Below are 25106 nucleotides of genomic sequence, written 5' to 3'. Positions count from 1 at the left end.
TGGGGAAGAAATCAGCTAGGAAGTCACTGCAATAATGTAGGCAAGAGATATTGAGAGCAGTGGTTGTAAGGACAGAGAAAAAAGGATTAATTCTGAAAATGGTGTTTGTAAGACACAATTGGCAAGACTTGGCAATTGATTAGATGAAGAAGGTAAGGAGTTAAAAATTACTGTGTTGACAGGTTGGATGCCATAACTACCAACTAAAATGAAATAAAGGAAAAGGCTAGAAGGAAAGAAAATTAACTTGAGTTTAAGATATGTTGCTGTGACCAAAATATATGACAAGAACAATTTAGAGGAGGGAGAGTTTATTTGGTGCTCACAGTTTCAGAGGTCTCAGTCCATGGATGGCCAGCTCTACTACTCTGGGCCAAAGTTGAGGCAGAAAATCATGGAAAAAGAGCCCATAAGAGGAAAGCTTCTCAGCTTATGGCAGAGTCAGGAAGCAGAGAGAAACTGCAGGGAGTAAATGCACCCTCCCAGGGCATACCCAGTGACCCACCTCCTCTAGCCATACCCCACCTACTTATGGTTATGACCCAGTCAGTCCATTCAAACTAGGATGGATGATTAAGTTATCACTCTCAATCATAATTTTACCTCTGAATATTTCTGCCTTAACAGGAGATTTGGGGGAGGGGGACATCTCACTTCCAACCACAACATTTTGTCCCAGCTCCCAAAAGCTCATGTCTATCTCACAATGCAAAATGCATTTAGTCCATCTCTGGTAGTTCCATAGTCTTCGCTTCAACATTTCCTAAGTCTAAAGGAGTCTGAGACTCAAGGCAAACTCTTAGCTATGAGCCCCTGTAAAAAATCAAAAGCAAGTTACTTATAGCCAAAATACAGTAGCACAGAATAAACATTCCCATTCCAAAAGGTAGGTATAGGGACATGGAAAAGAAGGGATGGAGCCAAAGCAAGATCTAAACCCAGCCTGGCAAATAATTTTTGGAGCTCCTTCTCTGGAATCTGAGACACATGGTGGGAAGATGTGCTCACCAGAGCTTGGGCAGCCCTGTCCCTTTGGCCTTGCTGATTGCATTGCACACAAACTGTCTTTTAATCTTGCTCTTTCCACAGCCAGCAACTTTTATCAGCAGACAGTACATGTTACTGGCATCTCTCAGTTCCTGGGGGTCTTCATTCCAGGTTCAGTTTCATCTTCACAGCTTCACATGTCACTCTCTCAGGACAGCCCATAGGGACTATGTCCCTATACACTTCACATGGCCTTCCAGGTCTTCCTTTAAAATCTTGGTGGAAGCCTCCATTACCCCTTAACTCCAGCATTCTGCATTCCTATAGAATCAGTACCACTTGGTCTGCTGCTATCTTACATAACACTTGACCCTCTGGAATCATGGCTACAGGAGCCTTTGAGTATTTGCACAGCTCAGCATGGTGAAACAGTTTCCTAGGCCTACCTGTGTGAGCAGGGAATCCCTATGATCTCTTCTCAAAGGAATGTTCTCTTCTATGCCCTGGACCCTATAAAAAGTGTGGTCTTCCAAATTCCTGAGATGCCCTCAAGGCATCTTTCCTGGTGTCTGTATGTAAAGTACTTATGATCTCTTTAGGGAGTAAAGCCTCTTTAACAAACACACCTTCCTTGACCCCAGCTTTACATGTACTTTTCTGGCCAAACTGTGATGTTTTAAAATCCTTTAGCTCTGCTTTCTGCTCCCTATTTGACAGTAGACCTATCTGAAAGCTGCCAGCAATGTCCAACTGAATGCTGTGCTGCCTTAAAATTTCCTTGACCAGATTAGTCTATTTCCTTTAATTCATCCTCACATAAAGTCTCAGGATATGGAGAAAATGTAGCCAAGTTCTTTGCCAGATATAACGTGTGCCATCTCTAATCTAACTCCCAATAAATCCTCATTTCCTTCTGACACCTCATGAGCACAGTCTGCACCGATCAGCATTCTGATCTTCTGAGATTCCACCAGAATTCCCCCATTAAGTTGTGCTTACAATGTGCTAAATCTCTTCTAGGTTGTATCTCTAAACTTTTCAAAATTCCTCCCACAAACAACTCTAAAGGCTTCTGAACCACATAATCAGGTTAGTCACAGAAACGACCACACTTCTTGGTACCAGTTTCTGTTTTAGTCAGGTTTTGCGTCACTGTGACCAAAATATCCAACCAAAACGACTTAGGGGAGAAAAAAAAAGTTTATTTGGAGCTCACAGTTTCAGAGTTCTCAGTCCATAGGTGGCTGACTCCACTGGTCTGGGCTCAAGGTGAGGCACCAAACCATGGGAGAAGGGCCCAGTGAAGGAAAGCTACTCAGCTCGTGACAGGATCAAGAAATGGGAGCAGAGGGGACACACAGAAGGTGAACCCTTCCAGAGATCACTGCCAGTGACCCGCCTCCTCCATCCACTTCTCACCTGCCTACAGTTAGCATCCTGTCAGTCTATTCAAACTAGGATGAACTGATTAGGTTACAGCTCTTATAATCTGAGTGTTTCACTTCTGAATGTTCCTGCATCAACACCGGAACTTTGGGGGACACCTCACATCCAAACCATAACAATATTGAATTTGAGCTGTCCACAGGACATAGAGTTGGGGAATCCTACAAGGAATTGAAGGTAACACAGACAATACGTGATCAGCATATAGTGAGAATTGAACTGAGAGTATTAAGGGCCAAACAGGAAAAAGAGAGAACCCTGAGAAACACCTATGTTGAAGTGAAGAGATGGATAAAAGAGGGTGGGGCTGTGGCTCAGAGGCAGAGTGCTCGCCTAGCACATGCCAGGTACTGGGTTCGACCCTCAGCACCACATAAAATAAATAAAATAAAGGTATTGTGTCCAACTACCACTAAAAAAACTTTAAAAATAAAAAAAAAGAGGGTGGACAAGATAGTGTACAGGATTTCAAAAACCATAGGGATACCAAATTCTAATTAGAAGAGAGTGATCAAAATCAGAAACACGGAACAGACCTTAAGAAGTCATTTTTTCTACACAGGATTTAAATGTGTCAAAAAAAAATGCTTCAGTCACAGTAGTGTGTTGGGGAAGAGGGGACACCTAGCTCTAGGAAAAGGAAATCTATAGTTCTTCTTCATGAATTTATTTCAAGTGCCTAACCTAAAACCCCTTGTCCTTGCATTTGAGACATTCTCTTTTTTTCTTGTCTTCCAGGGAAACAGAATACAGCCCCTCAAGGTTTCTCAGACAATCTTCTTTCATGTTTGATTTGAACCACTTCTGTTTTATTTTCTTTAGACCACTTAACCCAGTTCTTTCCATTTTTCTTCAGAATCCCCACAATTTAACTGCTTTTGTTAGATATCCCTGGAATTGTGCCAGGGATTTCTTTCTGCATTTTCTTTTCCTGAGTAGGACCTGAAACCTGAAATCTACTGAGGGCCTGGTCACTGTGAAGTGTATTCTGTACACACAGCTCAGTATTGTGCTTGTTTTTCTATCAACGTAGTTTCCCAATAGCTCGTCGTTTTTATTTTCATTTTTTTTCTTTTCGGCTCACAGCTTGGCTTCATGCAGGCAGCCTGCCTTAAGTCCTATTATAAAAATTATATAACCTTTCTGAAAGTGAAGGACTGGAAGAAATCGCAGGGTGCATCTCATCTATTTTCTGTTAGTTAAGGATTTTTCCTGCTATATCCCTCAAATGCAGTTTGGCTCAAATAACTCAAGAAAATACCCTTCCCCAATAGGAGTAGGGTTTTTTTTTTTTTTTCTGTATTTAACACATTGTAAAATCAATTCAATGAATCATAAACAGCATTTTTAATATCATGGGGTGGGATGGATAGGATAGACCAGGATAGGAAAAGTCTGGCTGGAGTTATCAGAGTCTATTAAATGCAGTCAAGGTAAATGTCATTCCATGACACTTCTGCTTCAGCTGGGGTGAGGAGAGGTCATTGGGTATGTCTGTAAAGTCTGTCTCTTACTGTGAGTTACAATGTACAATTTCCTACATTGCCCTGCAGAATTACCCTTAACAACCCAAGAAAATTAATTTGCCTATTCTGTACTCCATTGAGCTTAGTTTTTTCTTTAAATTTTCCAAGGCAGCCAGGCCAATGCATACCTGTAATCCCAGAAGGCTGAGACAGGAGGTTCAAGGCCAGCCTCAGCAATTTAATGAGAGCCTCAGTAACTAATAAGATCCCAAACAAACACACAAAAAATAATTAAAAGGGCTGGGGGTGTGACTTGGTGGTAGAATACACTGGGGTTCAATCCCTAGTACCAAGGAAAAAGAAATTTCTTTCAAGGTGTTAGCATGAGTCCAGTTTAACTCTAGTCCTTGTCCTTTTGTAATTAATCTGCTCATTTGAGTTTAGTGTAACATTTAATCTAGTAACATTTACTTACATGACAAATGTAAAGTATTATTAAAGACTTCCTCCCTCTTCCTCTTCCTCCCTCTCCCCTCTCTCCCTCTCTTTTCCTCCTCTCTCAATACACCTCTCTCCCTCTCTCTCTCTCTCTCTCTCTCTCTCTCTCTCTCTCTCTCTCTCTCTCTCCCCCCCTCTCCCTCTCTTTCTCTTTCTCTTCCCCCCTCCTCCCACCATGCCACCACCCTCTGACGTGTCCCCCTATTGCCTAACTGAAAATTCCTTGTTTACATTTTGATTAGCCTGGGTCACAGGTGCCAAGGTGATGCTGCTCCAGTACTTTAGGAAACATGCCTTCTCAACATTTCTATTAAGCCCAGACGTGGTTCTCTCTTGTAAGTCACACAGCATGGGTTCTATGTTGCCAAAAGACATGCCTCCCCCTGCTCTGGAATCTTCTTTCCAAATTGAACTCATTTTAGCTTTTCTGCTACCATTGCTTTGTTAGCTCTTTACCTTTGGATGGAGAGAAGATATTCGACCTGGTGAGCCACTGCATACCCGAAAATTCTGCTTTGATGCAATCTCATACAACAGCCCAGTCACTCTCTATGACTGTCATGGCATGAAGGGGAACCAGCTCTGGGGATATCGGAAGGTAAGAGTTCTGTTCCTTGTGGTCATTCTCAAGTTGCCATGGCTTCAGGTTTTTTAACTCAAAACATTCTTGAAAAAGATGCTTTCTTGATTTTAGGGTGTTACTGGGACAGATATACACACATTTGGCTCACTCATTTGGAGAAAATCAGCAAAAGGAAAGATACAGTGTGTAGAAAGCGGCATTGCTTCTGTATTTGCTTGTTATGTGCATATCCATCCTAAGTAGTTGTGATTGAAAAATGAATTTGAGTTAAAACACAACACTACAAGGAATGGGTCCAGGCTTAGTTCAACTGACTTGCAAAAGGAGGAAACTTATACCCAATAAACAAATATACACATGGATGATTTTTAAGAACCCCAATTCTCAGTACACACACACACAAACACAAACACACACACTAAAAATCTATTATTTGTGGGCACTGGTTATGACACTTGTTTCCTCACTGAATAAGAGTTCTGGTTTCCACCACGAGGAGAAAGACATCAGAGACCACACTCACTCAAAGGGAGACCTGTCCGTGCTGTAGTTAGTTCTGCATACTGTCACCTCCCAATACCCAGCAAATTTAGGTACACATCTAGAAAAAGGACAAAACATCAATTATTCTATCTTACAAAACACTATAAAATCCAAAGAGCTAATAAGAAGGTAGAGTCCAATATAATGAAGGAGGCAAATCATTGCAATAAAAAAACCTCTCTGTTTTCTTTATGAAACGTATCATTGATTAATTTTGTTAAATGCCTTTGCTGTTCCATATTGCTATAGTGTTTGTAGTGGAATAAAGAAGGTTTTTTTTTTTTTTGGATGGTTATTTTTTGACCTTTAAGATTCTGCTTTCTGGGGAAAAAAAATTATTCTATTTTCTGTACACATCAATAAAATCTCCAATATGCCATTGCCTGGTATGCTGGTGGTCTCTAATGAGCAGAACACTCCTCATTACTGTATATTTATAGCATAAGGGACAGACCACTCAATAATATGTGATTAAGCCAAGAAAATACCATTGTTTTCATTAGGGAGCTTACAAAAGCTTACAGATGGGTAAGACCAACTAATTCGTGTGCACACAGATCTCCTGGGGGAAAAAACAGGCTGTGGTGATTTCAAGAGGTAATTCTTATGAGATTTAACACTTAAAACCTTACCAGGATCCAAAGGCTTTTGAGAAAGAAATCACTAGATACAATTGTGTGCAGCTCTCTTCTCAGGTCTCAAGCTGCTGGCCTTGGGTTACTTAGCAAAAGTTACGCTCCGTGTGTATTTATATAGCAAGCTAGGTATTTATACTTAATAAAGAGCATGCCAAAGGCTTAAAATGGAAATTTTCCGAAACATCTCATCTCGGTTGATGACTCAGGCCTATTCAAAATACCTGTTTTAGAAAATTCCTCTTATTCCAAGGGCTACGCTCAAGACCTAAGAGAGAAAGAAACAGAAATCTCTCTGGAGTGCTATTTTGTCTATTTAGATGTACTACTCGGCTGGAGGAGAGAGTGGTTCCAACAGTTTAGCAATCTTTTGAGTTTGCTTTGGAAAACACCCTTTTTATTAGCATATTCATGAATCATCCCACATCCCTAAGACTCTCTACTTTACCTAAGGGGCGGCAGAGGGTAATAACTATTCCACCTCCAACCATCAAGGAGAAGGCATTGAGCTAGTGCTTTACACACATCACCTCAGACCTTGTACCCACGAGGTACTATTGTGTATAATTGACATAGGAAAAAAACTGATACTGGCAGATTTGTGGCAAGGCCAACAAACTCAGATAGAACTGGCTTTGAGGTCTCTAGGTTTTGCTCTGCCATCTCTTAATAAATAAGATCAACACTCCCTGGGATAGTCTCTGAATGTTTGTTGCATTTAGTACCACTGATACCAGCCAACCTGTCTCAGTGACATGGACATTCTGAGGAAATCATGGTGACAGAAGCTGCCTTGTTTGAATGGATAAAGGTTGTTGTTAGGCCCCAATTCCTGGTCCATTAGCAACAATTGGCTTTTGGTTATTTTTAGCTGTGGCTCTTTGCCATCACAAAAGAAGAAGAGCATCCTTACCCTATGATATTATTTCTATGTTCATTTGCATAACTTTATCCCATAGTAGGTACTCAGGAAGGGGAATCCCAATCTTGGTTCTCTTTCACCACCAGGGGGACCCCTGTTCCAAGAACAGTGGATTGTCAAAGCAACCTCAATCAAAAATCAAATCTTCTCAACATCTGAATCAAGAAATTGCCTTTCATCTTCTTCAATCCCCACAACTGTTTGGTTACCACGAGTTGTCTCTCCCTTCCCCGGGCCATTATTCCTAGAATCCACCCTCTCTGCCTTTTCTATAACCCCCATCCTGGTTTCAGCCCTTTCCATTTTTGCCCCTGGGTTATTGCATTTATAGCCTAAAGGATATTCCTGCTGGCTGTCCTTCCCTGGCCTTCCCCCTCCAACCTATCCTCTGATCCTGAAGTCAGAGACAGTTTCTACAACATCTGGTCATTGCATTCCTCTGTTTTATGACTGTATTTGATGTCTCAATCAGTCGATGATAAAGCGCCTTCACCTTCCAATTCTCATCCTGACGGTTCGCAATCTGGTCAATGTAATGGTCAAGCCTTGGAGTTAGTCAGATGTAACACACCCTAAATCATTATGAAAATTATAATGGGTTTTATTTTTCAGGTACAGGGGATTGAACCCAAGAGCACTTTACCACTGAGCTACATCCCCAGTCTTTTTCTTCATTTATTTGATCTTGAGACAGAGTCTTGCTCAATTGCCCAGGCCTCTTGCCTCAGCCTCCCTAGTAGCTGGGATTATAGGTGTGCACCAGTATACCTGGCTATAATGTGATCTTGAACAAGTTATTTCACACTGACTTTCACCTTCCTCATCAATATAAGGGGACTAATAATTGAGATAAATGATGAGAAACTTCTAGCAGAGCTTCTGATTACATGATCAGATTTCCATCTGTGTGGGTAAAAAATGCAGCTTTTACATTGATAATAGTGGTGAAGTATATCCTGATATCCTGCAACACCAAAGCCATCTCTCCTAAGTAATATTAACTGTTGTTTTCCATCCAAATGAAGAATCTCCCATACTTTTTTCTTTTTAAGTAAACATTTTTTAATTTCAATACTCATTTTTTCATTTGTTCTAATTAGTTGAATTGACAGTAGAATGCATTTTGATACATCATACATAAATGGAGTATAATTTCTCACTCATTGTGTTGTATATGATATAGAGTTTACACAGGTCATGTAATCATATATGCACATAGGGCAATAATGTCTGATTCATTCTATTACCATTCCTACCCTCAGGCCCCCTCCCCTTTTTTCACTCCCCTCTGTCTAGTCCAAAATACCTCTATTCATCTTGCTGCATATGGATTTCCAGTTTTCCCAGCACATTTTGTTGGAAAGACTATCTTTTCTCTATGTATGTTTTTGGCACCTTTGTCTAGTATAACATAACTGTATTTATGTGGATTTGTCTCTGTGTCCTATATTCTATACCATTGGTCTATAGATTTGTTTGAGTGCCAATGCCATCCAATTTTTGTTACTATGTCTCTGTAGTATAACTTAAGGTCTGGTATTATGATGCCTCCTCTTTGTTATTTCTTGTTAAGGATTGCTTTAGCTATTCTGGGTCTCTTATTTTTCCAAATGAATTTCATGATTGCTTTTTCTAGTTCTATGAAGAATGTCATTGGTATTTTAATAGGAATTTCATTAAATCTGTATAACACTTTTATTAATATGGCCATTTTGACAATGTTAATTCTGACTATCCAAGAGCATGGTATATTTTTCTGTCTTCTAAGATCTTCTTCAATTTCTTTATTTAGTATTCTGTAGTTTTCATTATGGTCTTTCACTTCTTTTGTTGGATTGATTTCCAAAAATTTTTTTAAAGCTATTGTGAACCAGGTAGTTTTCCTAATTTATCTTTCAGTGGATTCATCACTGATGTATAAGATTGCATTTGATTTGTGGGTATTCATTTTATATCCTGCTTAAGTAAACATTTTTAGTGGACTATAGCTTTATTCTCAATTTGGGTTTTCCCAGATATATAACCTAAACTAGGAATTTGAGTGCAGTAGTTTATTGGCAAGATAGCCTCTGGTAGGGAGGGGGGATTTCATAGGGCCTAAGGAAATGAAATGGGGAGGGGTTTGGGAGCCAGGGAAAGAATATTATCAAACAAGTGCCACAGCAAATAACTAGTGCTAAATTTTACTGAAGATCTCTAGGAATAGTATAGACAGACATCAGAGAGCAAGGGAGTTGGGTTGGTCATACATCACTCAAGTCAGAGAGTTTATTCTGACACCTCAAGCCTGATGCTGTTACAGTTAGAACTGCACCTGAGGCTGAGAAAACTCCTTAGGCAGAAGGATGCGCTGGCCAAGGGCAGGAAGTTGGACCAGCAGACACTCAAATCCAAAAGTGGTGCTGAGCAGTGGGCAGGGGCTAGAAACTTCCTGAAAGTCCAGTTGCTCCACACCCTCATCAACACTTGGCATTGTCAGGATTTTTTGTTTTGTTGTTGTTTTATTCTGTGATTGTTAAGTGATATGATGTTTGTTAGCCATTTGGGATATCTTCTTTGTGGAAAATTTCTTTAAGTTTTTTGACCATTTTTTTTAACGTGGGTTGTTTAGGTTTTTTTTTTCTTAGAGAGTTTTAGGGATTTTTCATAAACCTAGAATCAAGTGCTTTGTTGGATATCTGGGTTATTCCAGTCACTGTCTTGCCTTTTTCTCTCCAGTGGAGTGTTAATGAAAAGCTATTCTTTATGTTGGGGTGGTTTCTGTCCTGTTTGGGAATTCACAGCTTGCACCAAGGTCATGAAGATAGTCTTCTAACTCACCTTGGTAGCTTTATTGTTCTTTCATATTTTAGTGTATAGTTTCCTGAAATATTTTATGTGCATTAATCAAATAAGCAAGTGATTCATATATACATACATATGTGTGTGTTTATATACTTATATATAATAACAGTCATATATATTATATACTGTTACATGTCTTATTGTATTATATATAATAACAGTCTTTTCCAAACAGTCTTTTCCATATAGAAAGCAAACTAATAGAAATAAACTAACTTAATTTAATAAGAGGTAAATCTAAAAACTCATGACTACCACTATTTTTACCAGTAAAATGTTAATCTTTCCTCTAGATACAGAATAAAATAAAATGTTAGCTGTAATCACTTCTATTCAATCTTAGACCGCATATCCTATTCAGTGTAAAATAAAGGCCAAATAAATGGAACTTAAAAATATAAAAATTAGAAAGGAACAAATCAGTCTATTCACACAAATGATGTATTTGATGGTTAGAAAACAAAAAGACTACGTAGCTAAACTATTAAAAACTAATAGGTACATTTGGCATAACCCCAAGATGAAAATCAAATGTGTATACGCCAACAACAAAATATATAAAATGAAATTTAAAAGTGATTTTATTTTGGTCACCATGAAAATCTTAAGATAACTAAGAATAAGTCTCACAAAACATGTACGAACCTTTCACACAGAGAGCTACAAAACAGGGCTGAGAGTAGAGTCCAGTGGTAAAGCACTTGCCTGGCACACATGAGACCCTGGATTCCATTCCCAGGAAATAAAGGAAGGAGGGAAGGAAGGAGGGAAGGAAGGAGGAAGAAAAACAAGCCTACAAAACATCATTACAAAGAATTCTTAAAAACAGAGAGACATCTATCATGTTCAAGGATTGTAAGACTTCATATTGCAAAGATGTCAGTTTTCATATTGATTTATATACTTAATGCAAAACCAGTTAAATCCCTAGCCACTCTCCAGGATGTTCTTTTAGAACATCCAGCAGGGCTGTTTGTGGAAATTGATAAGCCAATTTTAAAATTTATATGAAATGAAAGGGCCAAAAATAGCCCAGAAAATCTTGAAGAGAAAGGAAAAACCTCAAGTATGAAACATTATAAAAGTACCAGGAATCCAAACATTATAAAGTACATTCACTAAGGCTGTGTGCTCTCAGCATAGGGATATGCTGACTGGAAGGGAGGCCTGGGTACTGAGAGTTTTTGAAGATCCCGAGAGATTCTAATAAACAGATGGAGAAACTCCTTTTCTAGCTCAAGTTTTACCTACTTTCTTTAACCTACTTCTCCCTCCTGTTGTAGGTGGAATGTGACCATCTACCTGTGCTCCTTTACCATTCTGTTCCTTTCTTTGTACCTGAAACATTTACCAACCGTGGTTAGTTAATTTGTCTCCTCTTAGCCACCTGAGGTCAAGTACCTTTTTTCCACATTTCTATATGGCCTGCCTAATATCCAATATACAAAGTTTCTAAATGACTATTCATTGACTAATGATCCACTAGGTCCCATTATTAATATGAAGCCATTCTTCACGAGCTTCATGCTGTTTTGGATAAAACTTAACTTATTATTATTTATTATTATTATTATTATTATTATTATTATTATTATCATCATCATCATCATCATCATCATTTTGATTCAAAACTACATTAAAATCCTCCCCAAAGACCAAAAGTGAAAGATGTTAAATTACCTTATCTAACTATTGGATGTTCTCATAAGAACAAGTTCTACTTAAGGAAGTTTAACTTCCACATGAAGGGACTTAACAAACAGGGAGTGCCAATAAGAAGGTATCTGTCAGGTTAAATTAACAACAATATCATAGACTCATTAGTTTAAAAATGGGCGGCTGGAGTTCTTGGTCTGTGCCTACATTTGACTGCTTATTTTAACTTATATGCCACGGCTTTGGCCTCTCAACTCATAAAATTTTGCTGGCTCACAAAGATGCCAGATGGAGGGCCATAGGTGGTTATTTTAAATCATTCTGGTTGGGTATTGATTTAGGACCCAAAATGAGAAAAAGGTAAGCAATGAGTTTAACTTAAAAGGCTTGTCATTCACCTTTGTTCTGATTTATGAAGTATTTATAAAATCCTGGATTTGTGGTCACAGTTGGGCAGTTATACTCTTCTAGTTCAGCCCATTCATTTCTGGACAGTTCCAATTGTTAGAAAGCTCTTCCTTGGGATCTGGTACCATACAAATTAAACTTAATCCATTTTGCCCAAGACAAACCCCAAATATTTAACAATGCTTCTGTGGTCTTTCATCTTTACTTTTGATTAAATGGCTCAATTTCTAGCTACAGCTCTTCGTAGGACCTTAATTTGGATCTACCATAATCTCCAGAACACTCTATCCAGAAAGTTCTAGAAAGTGGCATCTTGCCCAGAAAGAGCACAATATTCTAGATGTGTTTTCACCAAGAAAAGTAGAATGAGTTTCCAGCGTCCTTTGTTATGAGCGGTGTTGTCTCTAACATAGCCTGAGTTGATTGATTTTCTGCCTTAACTTCACATGCTGGGCTTGTTAATGAGCTTTCAATGTTTAAACACACACACACACACACACACACACACAATCTTTCTCTGTTAATTTGTTAGACACATCTCTTAACTTCTCTCTATATAATCCATCTTTTATATTTGTGTAGCTATTAGTTTGTGCCTATTAAATTCTGTCTCACAAGCTGAGGATGTAGCTCAATGACAGAGAAGATACTTAGCATACACAACCCCCAGCACAAAAAATAAAAAATAAATCTATCTAACAAGTTCTTCCCCAATGTGGATTTTTGACATTTTTTAACTATTTTGTTCCATTCACAGATTGGATCAGCATCCATTTACATCCTCATTTAAATTGCTGATCCCAATGCAAAAGTCAGTAACTGAGCCCTGAGCCCTCTACCATATAATAGAGAAGACACTGATCCGTTAATGAGCATAATTTGGAGGAAGTTACTCAACCAGATATAAAATCACCTAATAGTAATACTTTCTAGACCACAATCTTTGCCCATAAGAAAACTAAGATGGACTTATTACACATGTTGTTGAAAACCATATGTACAGTGTCACACACAGCATCCCCTTGTTCATAATAGAATTAATTTACTATACTCTAGGGTCTTAGTTATTGTACAGTAAGATGACTTCGGTTCAAATTGACAATTTAGCCACCTTATCAATAAAAGAACCATCCTAACTCCCAGAAGGGTCATCTCGTTCATCCTAGCAAAAAAGCCATCTTTTCAAGAGGGAGTATAACATGTGCCAGTGTATTCTGCTTCAGCAGGAAGTGACCATGTAGGGAGACTGTTTATTTTTAAACAAACAATTCAGCATAAAATACATAATAAGAATTAGTCACTTTTGAAGGTGAATATTTACTTAATTCGTGCTACCATTATGAAAATAGTTTTGGGACTCCTCTGCTTAAGTATTTCCTTCAAAGTCAAAGGCAAGTCCTGGGGGCTGGGGATGTGGCTCAAGCGGTAGTGCGCTCGCCTGGCATGCGTGCGGCCCGGGTTCGATCCTCAGCACCACATACAAACAAAGATGTTTGTCCGCCGAAAACTAAAACAATAAATATTAAAAAGTTTAAAAAAAAATAAAAGGCAAGTCCTGGTCCCTTGAAATGAGTCTAGGGAAGAGCTAATGATCATTCTGAGCCAAAGCTAATGAGGAAGTGAAAAGAACGACCTTTCAAATAGTGCCATCTTCCATTCTGTTCTCATCTACGTCTCTCCCAGCTGAAGTTACTTAGTTGTCACAACATTCTAACTTTTGCCATTTCAACATACCGTTTTAGGTAACATGTGGAACTGCCATTGTCTAGTCACCCAGAGGTAGCATGGCTCTGTCACACACTCTCCTTGGGCTCTTACATAACACTGAATTGAATGCCTGCCAAGATCTAGACTGTCAAACCAGAAAAAGAATCTCGGCAATAGGAACTATGAAATATTTAAATTAGCATTTGCGGATGAGGACCATTCTTCCCTGCCAAGCAGATGTAGGCAAGGAACAGAACTGCTGGTAAGCTCAGTCACAGAGAAAAACGAGACACAACTTGGGAGGTTATGAGCCCAGGTTTTGGGTCCGGAGGGGCCTGACACTTTGAGTCACTGGCTCTACTGTGGGTCCTGGCTCTGGCACCTTGGGAAACTTCCTTACTATGCATTTCTACTTCCTCATTTACAAAATGAAGATAATAATAGAATTTACTCTAGAAGGCTGTTGTGATGATTAAATAAAATTTAAGTTCACCTACAGCCGGAATGTATTGAATTCAATTAATGTTAGCTATTACTATTTCATGTGTTCAGCAAGCTCTCTTCTGGTGTGATTGCAAACTCTCCAGATAGGTTTTTGTACAGGAGAGGATGGACTAACTAGTTGATTTTTATACTGAATATTTCTGTACTATTTTAGCTATTTATTATTAAATATTAGAATGTTAATTTCATAATAGCAGGGATTTCTCTGTGCTTTGTTTCATACAGTACTTCTAGCACATTAAAGACAGTGTGGCACACAGTAGATGCTTAATTAGTATGCTGTTGAATGAATCTAGCTGTCTGTTTGTCCACTTGCACTATTTCTTCAGGTTGCTCCGTGGTTTGGGTAGTAAAAGATGAAAAAGTCTGGGTTAAATACTTAGCACCATATGACACAGGTATGCACTCAATAAATAGTAGCTTTTATGTTGCTAGGACTCTGGGCAGGTTTACTGAGAGGACAAGAGATATTCACAGATAAAAACAACTGAAAGAGATGGTTTTCTCTACTCATGAAGCTTTCAGTCTAGAGGGGAAGCAAAGAAGTGTTTAAATAAATGAAGTACTTAGGGTAATATAAGCACATGAAATACTGGGCACTATCCAGATCAGAGGAATAGGCAATGTTTCTAGAACTTTTAAAAGAAGACCTAAAAGGCAAGTAGGAATTATAAGGGTAAAGAAGTTGATAAAAGATCCCAGACTTATGGATAAACTTGTGCAAAGGTCCTGAGGTAGGCAGAATCTTAGTTTTCTCAAAAGAACAGAGATAAGCCAGTTGACATGTTTGAATGTAAAGAAAAATGAGGTCAGGCATCTGGCTAGGGGCAGGATTATACAAAACCTTGTAGGTCAGGTTAAAAATTTAGGTAAGAGAGCAAGAGGTCTTAAATGGTTTGAAGAGGAGGGATTTAAAACATCAGAAGAGATTTTTAAATGATTTAATTGCACTGAGGAGAATTGAAAGTACATCACACAAATCACCGTATATAGCCCAGAAAATCTGGCAAGAGGAGCAGAGAAGGGGTAGAAGACTGGCTGCAGGTAGCAGGATTGCAGCATACACACCAAGTGGCATGAGTAGGCATTATTTCTGATTGGCCAAATTAAACACTGATGCAAGAAGACCAGTTTTTTTTTCCTGTGAGGAATTCTACCTGTCAAAGGAAAAATGGAAAAGACTAGATAATAAGACTGCTTTGTCCCTTTTATGCCTGTCACAGTGTCATTTGCATTCTCTCAGAAGCCAACAGTGCTAGGCAGAAAAAGCCACCTGACACGTCTCTCTGCTAGAGAGCCCCCAGGACAGTCATCCATCAACCTCGTTCTTCACAGCCCTAAGAGGTGGGAAAGCAGATCATTTTTTTGTTGTTGTTTATCTTATCCCACTCTCCTCTTTCCCACTCCATTTATTTTATAGATAGAAAACCTGAATCACTGACAAAAGAAGGGAACATAAAAGGTGACTAACAGGGACAAAGGTAAAATTAAAAACTAGTCTCATAACCCCAAGTCTCCATTCCCTCACAATCCATATTACACCGGAGGCATTAGACACGAAGGAGTTCTCTCTCAACGTGTGTCCTTTTATCATTAAATTTGCTATTTGCACGGAAATTTGTCAGAGGGGATAACTCAGTTCTCCCCAGCTGTAGAGGAGCCATCCTGATGTGCAGCCCATCCAGCTGTGTACTGGGCACCGAAGTCAGGATGTCCCATAAACACCTCTAACTCATATGTCCAAAATAGAAATCAATGCCATTGCCATCCCTGGTCCTGTCCCTCTTTCTGCATTTCTTCATCGAATACAGTTTTTTCTTCAGTCACCCACCTTCTTTTCTACCTCAACCCCCACACCCCATTAACCAGACCATGCTATGCATTTGCTTTCTTAAATATCCTTTAGATCACCCCCAGTCGTCCCCAAATCATCCTCATTATTCTTGCTTTTGCAACAGCTGAAATCTGGGTTTTGGGGGTAAGTTCTGGCTGTTCTCTCACGCTGGAGCCCAATGTCTTCTTACCCCACCTCACTGTCCCCACTGCCAGCCTACATATAGAACTGTGACTTTGTTCTGTTAAATCCTCCAACGACAGCTCCCCAACATTTGCATGAAAAATTAAGCTTAAGCACTGTACCCTAGTCTCTTCATGATGTGGCCCTTGTCTACCTCTTGGATATCATCATCCAGAATGTTCCACCATGCTCCCTGTGTTCCAGCTGCACCAAATGACTTGCTGGTCCTTACGTCTTAATCTAGTGCTTCACCCCCTCTCACATCATTGCCATCACCCCGACTTCCTGGCTGTCCCTGTGACCCAGCAGGCTGCATACTCGATTAAGGCCTTTGCTCTGTCTGGGACCCTTTTCACCCAAGTATTTATGAGGCGAATTCCATTTCTTTCTTTCAAGATTGCTCAAATGTCACCTCCTCAATGAGGTTTGCCCTGGCTGCTCTAATTAAATTTTCATTAATTACTGGTGCCATCCCTGTCACTCCAGATCCTCCTGACCTCCTCATGTCCTGTTCATATCACCTTTGAACAGGCTGTGTATTGTACCTGTTAACTTCATTTGCTTATTTTCTATGCCCCAATCCTCCATTCTCACCCTTACCTTTGGAATCTGAGTCAGCAGGGGAGGGATCTTTATCTCATGAAGTTCATTGATGTACCCAAGACCTAAAACAGTGCCTGACAAATAGGAGGTACCCATCCATTTTTTGTGGAATATTGAATTGTAAGTGTATGTGTCATTTTACATCCTTATGCCCTATGTCTGAAATGACATAATGTATCCTATTCACCCTCATCTATACTGACACTTTCTCACTTCAAACTTTTCTTGTTTACCTATTCATTTCCTTTATTTGTTGAGTCGGATGTTACCTTTATGTGCCTCTTTCCTTTTAAGACCAAAAACTAAAAAATACTTTATAAGTGTTTGTTTAACTCAACTGGCCTGACTAATGTATTCCAATAAAAAATCAGCAGGGGAAAAGAAAACCCTAATAGGTCTTTCTTCCAGAGAGTTCAAAAGATAGTCATATATTCACCTAAACACATAGACCAGGTACAAACCCACCATAGTTAAACAGAAGAGCTAATTTCAGAGCCATAGATACCTTTGTTCCATTAACCCTTTTGCTGAAATTGGGAAGTACTATTGTTCAGTTTGGATAAGCATTTGTTAGAGAATGAAATTTTCAAACTATTTTACCAGGATTTCAGAAAATACAATTTGGTATTGAAATAGCTGGTCTCAGACCAGATGGTTAGTGCATTCAGATTTTTAGAAGTGGGGATGATTTCTGACTAAAAATAAATTAGGGGAAAGAGAGAATGGAATCATCATTACTTGGTTACTTACTTGTATGAAGGATATTGTGACAGAAATTGCACATTTTATCCTTACAGCAAACTTGTAAGGCATAATCTACATTTTCCAAGTAGGTAAACTGAGGTTCACTGAATTAACATTTCCAAAGTCACCCAGCAAGCAAGTGGCATGGCTAGGATTGGATACAAATCCCTTATGACATTTTATTTTGACATGCTGGGATCAAACACACGGCCTTCCACATGCTAGAAAAGCAACTCTGCCGCTGAGCTACAAACCAAATCCCTGATGGCCACAAATCCCAAGCCCTTCACCCAGGACTGTGTTGTCTGTCCTCCTTCCCTGTGATTGTTTAGTGAAAGACTAGACTCATCTTCCGATGCATTATGCATTCATACCTCTACTTTATTATCTTTTGTGTGTTTAGGGTCTTCTGACCCTAAGCCAAATCTGGCATGATTTTCTGCAGCACACTCATTCTTTTAAAGTTCAGACTCTATGTTAATATAGAACTTAATACAATTTACTGCAGCTGTGTGAATGCCACAAGGTGTCACACAGAAGCCAACCATAGGTTGACTTTGCAATGGTGTCTCTTTCAGTGACTTACCTTAAAAGTTCCACCTATAATTTTCAGTGTGGGCCGATTGGCTTGGCACTGGGCATTGATTATGAAGGGCAGTTCAGTAATCCTGGATCTGAATTTATGCATTTCCTGATCAATAACTTCTAATTTTCTTAGATAAAACATAACATTCCAAAAAAATCTCAAAAAATAAAACATGAAAAACAAGGTAGTGGGCATCCATGGAAGCAGGAGAGGTAAAGCAAAAGTGGAACGTATAACTTGTGAACAGCCAGAGCTTATGCTATGCCATGCCTCGGGACTGAACAAAGAACAATCTGGTTAGAAGCAAAGAAAGGACAAATTCTGTCACCATTTATGGAGGACAGTTATGGAACTGCACACTTGCTAAGATAGTCAGAAGTCTATCCCACAGAAAACCCATACCCCATTCTATTAATGGCCATTGCTCCATGACCAACAAGTTGAAGGGCAAAGGAGTGAAGGGCTGTTGTGGAACAACAGACCACATTTAAAGAATGATTACTTGAGCCACTGAATTCATTTCAATCAGCAAAAGCATCTGGGAAGACATTTAGTAATCCAGAGCCTTGGCTGAGTCGGAACGTAAAGATGGCAATCACCTAGCCTCCAAGGTCAAAAGTGAAAAATGTATGCTCAGGTGAAGGCTGGGGATGTTTCCAGAAGCTTCATCTCTGGAGCCTGCTGGACACTCCAAGGATAAGGGTGAACACAACTCAGTCTATAAAGAGAACAATCAATCTGTTGATCTACTGGATACTGCAGATGGTCTCTAGTTTGACATCCTGTCATTGGTCTCTGTGACCAGTGAACTTTGGAATAAAATGTTCATCCAATTTTACGCCTAGGAGAGGCCTAAGAGATTTATCTAATCCACCTCTTCAATGTACTGATGAAACTTCTGAGACATAGATAGATATAGGGAGTTCAATTTTTCAACTCTTTTTTAGAACAATGAAGTACAAGCACAGAAAACATTCTGTATTGTTCAGGATAGTGCTGAATCTGCATAACCTGCCTAGCTGTACCCATGAGTATACCTGTATCCATAGGAACATGTGTTCCCATGTGGGATTTGGAAAAATACGATCACCTTATGGCTCAGGAAATGATGTTCCAAAAAATGAAATGTTCAGGAAATCTGCTTTCACTTTTGCATCGGTGCTAAGGTACACAAGCTGGTGAAGGAAGAGAATAGAAACATGTTCTGCTCCTTTTCTTTTTAAAGCTTTTGTGAAAATATGTGTTTTGAAGAAGAGACTAAGTATATGGAGGTCCCACTTAAGCTAATATTGATAAAAGTAACAATCAGAAGAAATGCAGATAGTGAAGAGGGAAAAGTGGTACATGAGAAGGGAACCTGTGCATCAGAATTTAGCAGGTCACAGAATTTTCATGAATAGTACAACCCAAGAAGGCTCTTTAAGGGATGAGGGATATAACTGGGTGGTAGAATGCTTACCTAGTATGTGCAAAGCCCTGGGTTCAATCCCCAGTACTGCAAAACAAAACAAAAAAAAAAAAATTAATGTTCTCTGAAAAATTATATTAAGTCTATGCAGCTAAACTGATAAATGTTTGGGGTGGGATCTCAATGTAAGAGATTCTGGAAGGAAGAGGGGAACACAAGGAAGGAGATTGCTGGAGAACTGCAGCACCAAACATCTAGGACCCCAAGGAAGAATAAATGTGTAGAGCAAGCTGCTGAGTGCCATCTCTTTCCTCCTAGAATGTCCTCTTGTAGACCAGAGTAGGACAAAGTTTCTCAGAACCTTCCCCTAAGGTCAGATTCCCGTCGAGTTAATAAGAAAGAGGGGAAAAAGATGTAAGGAGACGTCTGTGTAAAGGAAGTGAAATTGACCTGCACCTTTCAAGAGAGTAGAATAGTGATCCTTTGTATTAGGCATAGGTCTTTGTTTACACTAAAAATAGAAACATGCAAACTGAAGTGCAGGCAGGTTGCCTTTCTCCTTCCTTATTCCTCCTTTCCTTCATTAGTACTGACCTATGCAAACATCCTGATCTCAAAAGGACATTAAATATTGGTTTGATAGAGTCTTAACAACCAGGAACAACTCAGAAGTGTTTACCAAGGGTGGCTGAGAAAGTTCTAAATCTAAAAGCATTGCAAGTACTCCTCGCTTAAAGAAAAAAATAACCAGAACCTCTACTCACTTCCTAAGGTAAATAATAAAACATAACTTGATCCTAAAATTTAAACAATGGTTTGAAGACATTTCTTCAAGTTATTCTTTAAATCATAAACACCACAAGAGATAAAAGTCTGATGCTAGTTAAGGAAAGATCTTTTTGTTTAAGCATTCCCTTCTTCGCCTGTGTACACAAATAAAACAGGTGTGTGTCAGTAGAACTTGTTTAGATACTGAGCTTTCTCAGCACTTAAATTTTGTGCCCTGGGAATGAGTACTGTTCAGTCACTGAGCTGTTAACTCTGTCATGTGTGTCTTGTGCTTCTTTTTCAAGCAAATGTTACCTCTTCCATTTTACTAAAAGCCACAGGAACTGACGTTATGTCACTAAAGGAGCTGAGAAGAGTCTGAAGCTGGAGAGCTAACAAATCTGACTTTGTACTTTCAGTTATTGTCCCTTGTCCCCATCCCCATATTCCTCTTCTGAAGAAGGCTGCTGAGCTTGTGGCATTTGGTTCCTCTTTCTTTTTGTATTTCTCTTTCCCATTAGAGGCTCAATGTGAGGGCAGGGAAACTTTGGCTCTTTTGACTATGTGTGGGTGTGTTATGTTGAGTGTGAACTAAATGATAGGGTTTTTTTGGTCTTTGTTTTTGACATGTGCTTGTTTCATGTTTCTCCCCACAATGGCTAAATTATTAGCTATTTGAAAAACAATCCATGTACTCACCTTCAGAATCCAAATATGTAGTAAAATGCTCACTGAAAAGCAAGAAATAAATGGATTACTTTTAAAAAAATGAATGAATGAATGAATGAATGAATGGTGTGTGTGTGTGTGTGTGTGTGTGTGTGTGTATGTGTCTGATTGAACCTGCTCAGAAGCTCTAGTTCCAGCAGATCCTAGAAAATGGTGTTCCATGTTGACAAACCATTTGATTCGGAAACTAGTCTGTTTATACAAATTTAACAAATACTTACAGTTGTATATTTGGGGCTCTAAGTATTCAGTATGCTTTATGTCAGTCTTTTCTTTCTGATCCCTCCAGGACAGAACATTATTCCATTCTGTGAGCAACAGCTGCATGGATTGCAACCCTGCGGAGAAGAAGATTTTCATGGCCAGATGTGACCCTCTGTCTGAGACTCAGCAGTGGATTTTTGAACACGTTAATATGACTGTTTTAGAAAAATTTAGCCACCATGCCAGCTCCTAGGAAGAGAGAAAGAATGATTACCTGCAGATTGTGAACTAAATTTTAGCCAGCATCTGGGTCAAAGGAGTCAGGAATAACATTTCCTAGATCCAGGAAGCCTGGTTTAAAGATTTGTAAATGCCATGTCAAAGTAGGTTGTCCTGAGGAACTTCCTGCATCTGAAGAACTTGGCTGAGAACCTCACCAGCTGCTTCTGAGAACTCGAGACTAGCAAGCAGTTCCCTTGCTGGCCAAGGGTGAAGATATTTAGGGACTTTTCGAAACAACTGCTGAGTTAATAAATCCTAGCATTTCTCAGGTCAAATCCTGCAGTAGTGAGTAGCTATGAATGGATCCTATTAATCGGGTGGGAGGGGGGCGGAAATGGAGTGCATGACTGCTCTGACAACCTGAGGCTACCACAGGTTTAGAACTAGCCACGCTTAAGGGGTGAGCTGTACTCTTTGGTGCCATTCTCTAACTAAGAATGGGTTAAGCAGGTTTAACCCTTAAAAGTGCTGCAGATGATTTTAGAGTGCTCATACCATTCTGTTTCCTTTTGTTTTATTTTTAAACAAGGGTGCGATATTTAATATGACTTAAAATCACATAATGAAATGGACTTCCAGTGTTCCCATGTTTTCATTTACACTTGCCATTTTCCTTGTAGAGCAGAAGTTACTTTTTGTTCATAAAAGTTCATGCTCCATAAATCGGCTGAAGTTCTACTCAGTGCCCTTGTTATGAATCCAGTTAAGAACAACAACAACAACAATAAAAAAAAAAAAAAAAAAAAAACTATGCTACCAAGTTACTCCAAAGAAAGATTTCACAGAAGCAGCAAACCATAAAAAAGATTAAGGAGATTTCTCTAGGAAATCTATTTTTACTTTTCTATTATTTTTAGAATTTTTAAAGTCTGATGTTTGTCCAGTCATACTTTTTATTAAGGAAGGAAAATGGAGTGAGGTTGATGTAATTTGTTTAGGAGATTCTTAAACCCAAATAAATCTACACTCCACGTGACATGTAAAAAGCTTGGTTTACTTCAATCCTATTTAATCAGTGCTGGGAACTTAGAGTGGTTTTATTTCGTTATTTTGGTGGGGATTTTTTATTTGTTTGTTTGTTTGCTTTATATTGTTGATATTAATGATGTTGCTGTTTTATTTGGAAGCCCATAAAAGGAGTTACCATTAATAAAGTGCTTCTGACACCGTTTTCTGTTAATGGGGCAATATTTCAGAGGTCAAGAAAGTATTAATTCAAAAACTGAAGTGGTATGTTTAATTCTTAAAAGAATGTTTTCCTTTTAAATAACCATGGGTTTGGGGAAGAATATACAGGTATCAAAATGGGTCTGTAGAGGAAAGAATCACTTTTATTACCCATTTCTCAAGTTTTGTCAGGTACAAGAATGTTTTTAACATAGCTTTTGTTATTTTTCTTTTAACTTGTCTTTTTCTGTTCACACACACACAAATATATATATATATATATTGTCTTAGATATGGACTGCTGAATTTTAGAACTAGGAAGACTCCTGAAATCCAATCCCTTTGTTATTTTTAGATTAATAGCAAAAGCCCAGAGAGGCCCAACTCCTGAAAGGGCTGACAGGTCTTCTGACCTTTATTCCTGTGTATTTGTCTCCTGTGCTGTGCTCTCTCACTCTGTGGCTCAAGGTGACTCTGATTATATCTCCAATTTAACTGGAAATTTGGGGTAACTAGATTAGAATCCTATGCTTCCCTGGGGATGTCCACAAAAGTAGCCTTCATCTTCCGAAACCACCTTCTTATAAATATTCAATGATTTTGTTCTCTCTTCAAAACCTAATCAAAATGTCCAGTTAAACTGCTCTGCTAACAATTGAGGAAGAGTTATTTCATTATCTTCGCTGAATTTTCAAGCATTCTTTTGAAGAGCTGTTCTTTTTAAACCAACTGTCACAGAGATATTTTGTATAGGTCAAGAGATCTTGAAGCATTCGAGATGCATAGAGGAGAAAATCAATAGTGAGAAATTAACCTGGGTGTTGAATACTTCTAAAGAGTGAGTGAAGATTCATCTCAAGTGTTCAGAGAGCAGTCTGGCTGTAGAATTAGAGGAGTCTATAAAAATTCACATTATGTCATTAAACAGTTGACTGGTATTTACAGTTGTACCAAAGAGACAACCTGGGGTTCTGTACACTGGGAAGCCCAGCTGTGCAATGATCTCTTAGGATGCTGTCATCATGTCATTCACTAACTGGGCACTGTCCTTTGAGAAAACCAGAATACTGTATCATCTTAGTGTGGCACACAGGGATCAACAAAGATTGGTCTACTCTCTGAGTAAAAGAATGTTATCTAAGAAATGAACAACCTGTTTAAATGAAGGCAAGCTTGAGATGTTAAATTCAAAATTGGAACTTCAAATTGTCAAGCAATCATTAAATATGTACACATGGGGAACATACATATAGAATAAAATAAAACCTAGAGAAACTGCACATAAGCAAAAGGGCACAGTACAGCCAATAAGCACATTTAAGGAGGCATTTCTGATGCCACTGAAGGCTAAGACTACTTGCTTGAGACATCACTACTACCGTTCTGAAAAGTATAAAAATACATGCTTGCATTTTTTTTATTGGCACAAGAGACTGAACAGTCCTCAGAAACACTTTCATTTCTGCAAATGACATGTTTTGAAAATTGAACAGTAGAGTACACACCTACCCTATTATCAGAATGGGAAGAAAAACATCCTAAAGTTAATCTGACCACAGAAACTGCTACTTCTCCATAATAAAATATACTTTTACCAGAAGCTAGAAAATACTTAATTTTTTAAGTCCTTCTTATGTATTTACAGAGAAAATGCTATGCTGTAAAACAATTGTGAACTATTTGTGGGATTTATACTTTTTCCAGGGCTGAAATAATACCATGGCAATAATAATGTATTGGCTTCTATGTCTACTGTTATTTACTTAGAAATATTAATATGCTCACAAGACTGTTTTTAAATGTATTCGCCATATTAGAAGCCTCCATGAGTAATGCAAGTTCCAGGATTATTTTGTGAATTGATAACATAGAACTTTCTACAATAAATGAATAACACATTATGCAAATGAACTTGCAGTCAATGAAAAAAAAAGTGTTAGGTCATGCTTTCCATGTTTCTTTCAAAACATGAAATTAATACCAATACTCGACACCATTTTCTTCAGGGGCAATTACATGTCTTAGAAGAAGATAACAGTCAAAATACAAGTAAGCAAATATCTACTTTATGCTGCTTGCTTTCAGGTGAAAACTTCTGTTTCAATTTTTTTCCTAGCTATCTCCATAAAGAAAGAGTAAAAAGGCATCTTTTTTTAGAAAGACCAGCATTATGAGGTCTATGACAGACCCTTCAAAAGGACAATGATGCTCTGATTACAGAACTGGTTGTCCAGCAGTCATAGAAGGCCATACCTGTCGCTGGATGACATTCCCATGGCCTAGGACTTCACACACCTGTGACTCAGAAGAGCGTTGATGGCAAGGCCACTCCAGATCTGCTTTTAGCTTTCTCTCTTTCAATATTACAGAATTTCCCAGGGGTAGGTGATTTCCCCATC

General features: G+C 38.7%; 1 protein-coding gene across 1 annotated transcript in view; it reads left to right on the top strand.

Moving 5' to 3' along the window:
- Galntl6 (polypeptide N-acetylgalactosaminyltransferase like 6) overlaps positions 1–24817 on the top strand; it is a 199582-nt gene extending 174765 nt beyond the window's left edge. Inside the window, exons 7-8 of the mRNA XM_046427557.2 lie at positions 4846–4995; positions 21344–24817. Of these exons, the coding sequence (XP_046283513.2) occupies positions 4846–4995; positions 21344–21511 (318 nt within the window). The 3' untranslated portion in view covers positions 21512–24817. The remainder of the gene's footprint in view (positions 1–4845; positions 4996–21343) is intronic.
- Positions 24818–25106: the final 289 nt, after the last annotated feature.

The sequence above is a fragment of the Marmota monax genome, unplaced genomic scaffold (assembly GCF_021218885.2).
Source record: "Marmota monax isolate L192 unplaced genomic scaffold, Marmota_monax_Labrador192_F-V1.1 WCK01_AAM20220418_F8-fsc00159, whole genome shotgun sequence".
Lineage (NCBI taxonomy): Eukaryota > Metazoa > Chordata > Mammalia > Rodentia > Sciuridae > Marmota > Marmota monax.
The sequence above is the reverse complement of the archived record's forward strand: the minus strand, read 5'-3'. Positions and strand labels throughout refer to the sequence as shown.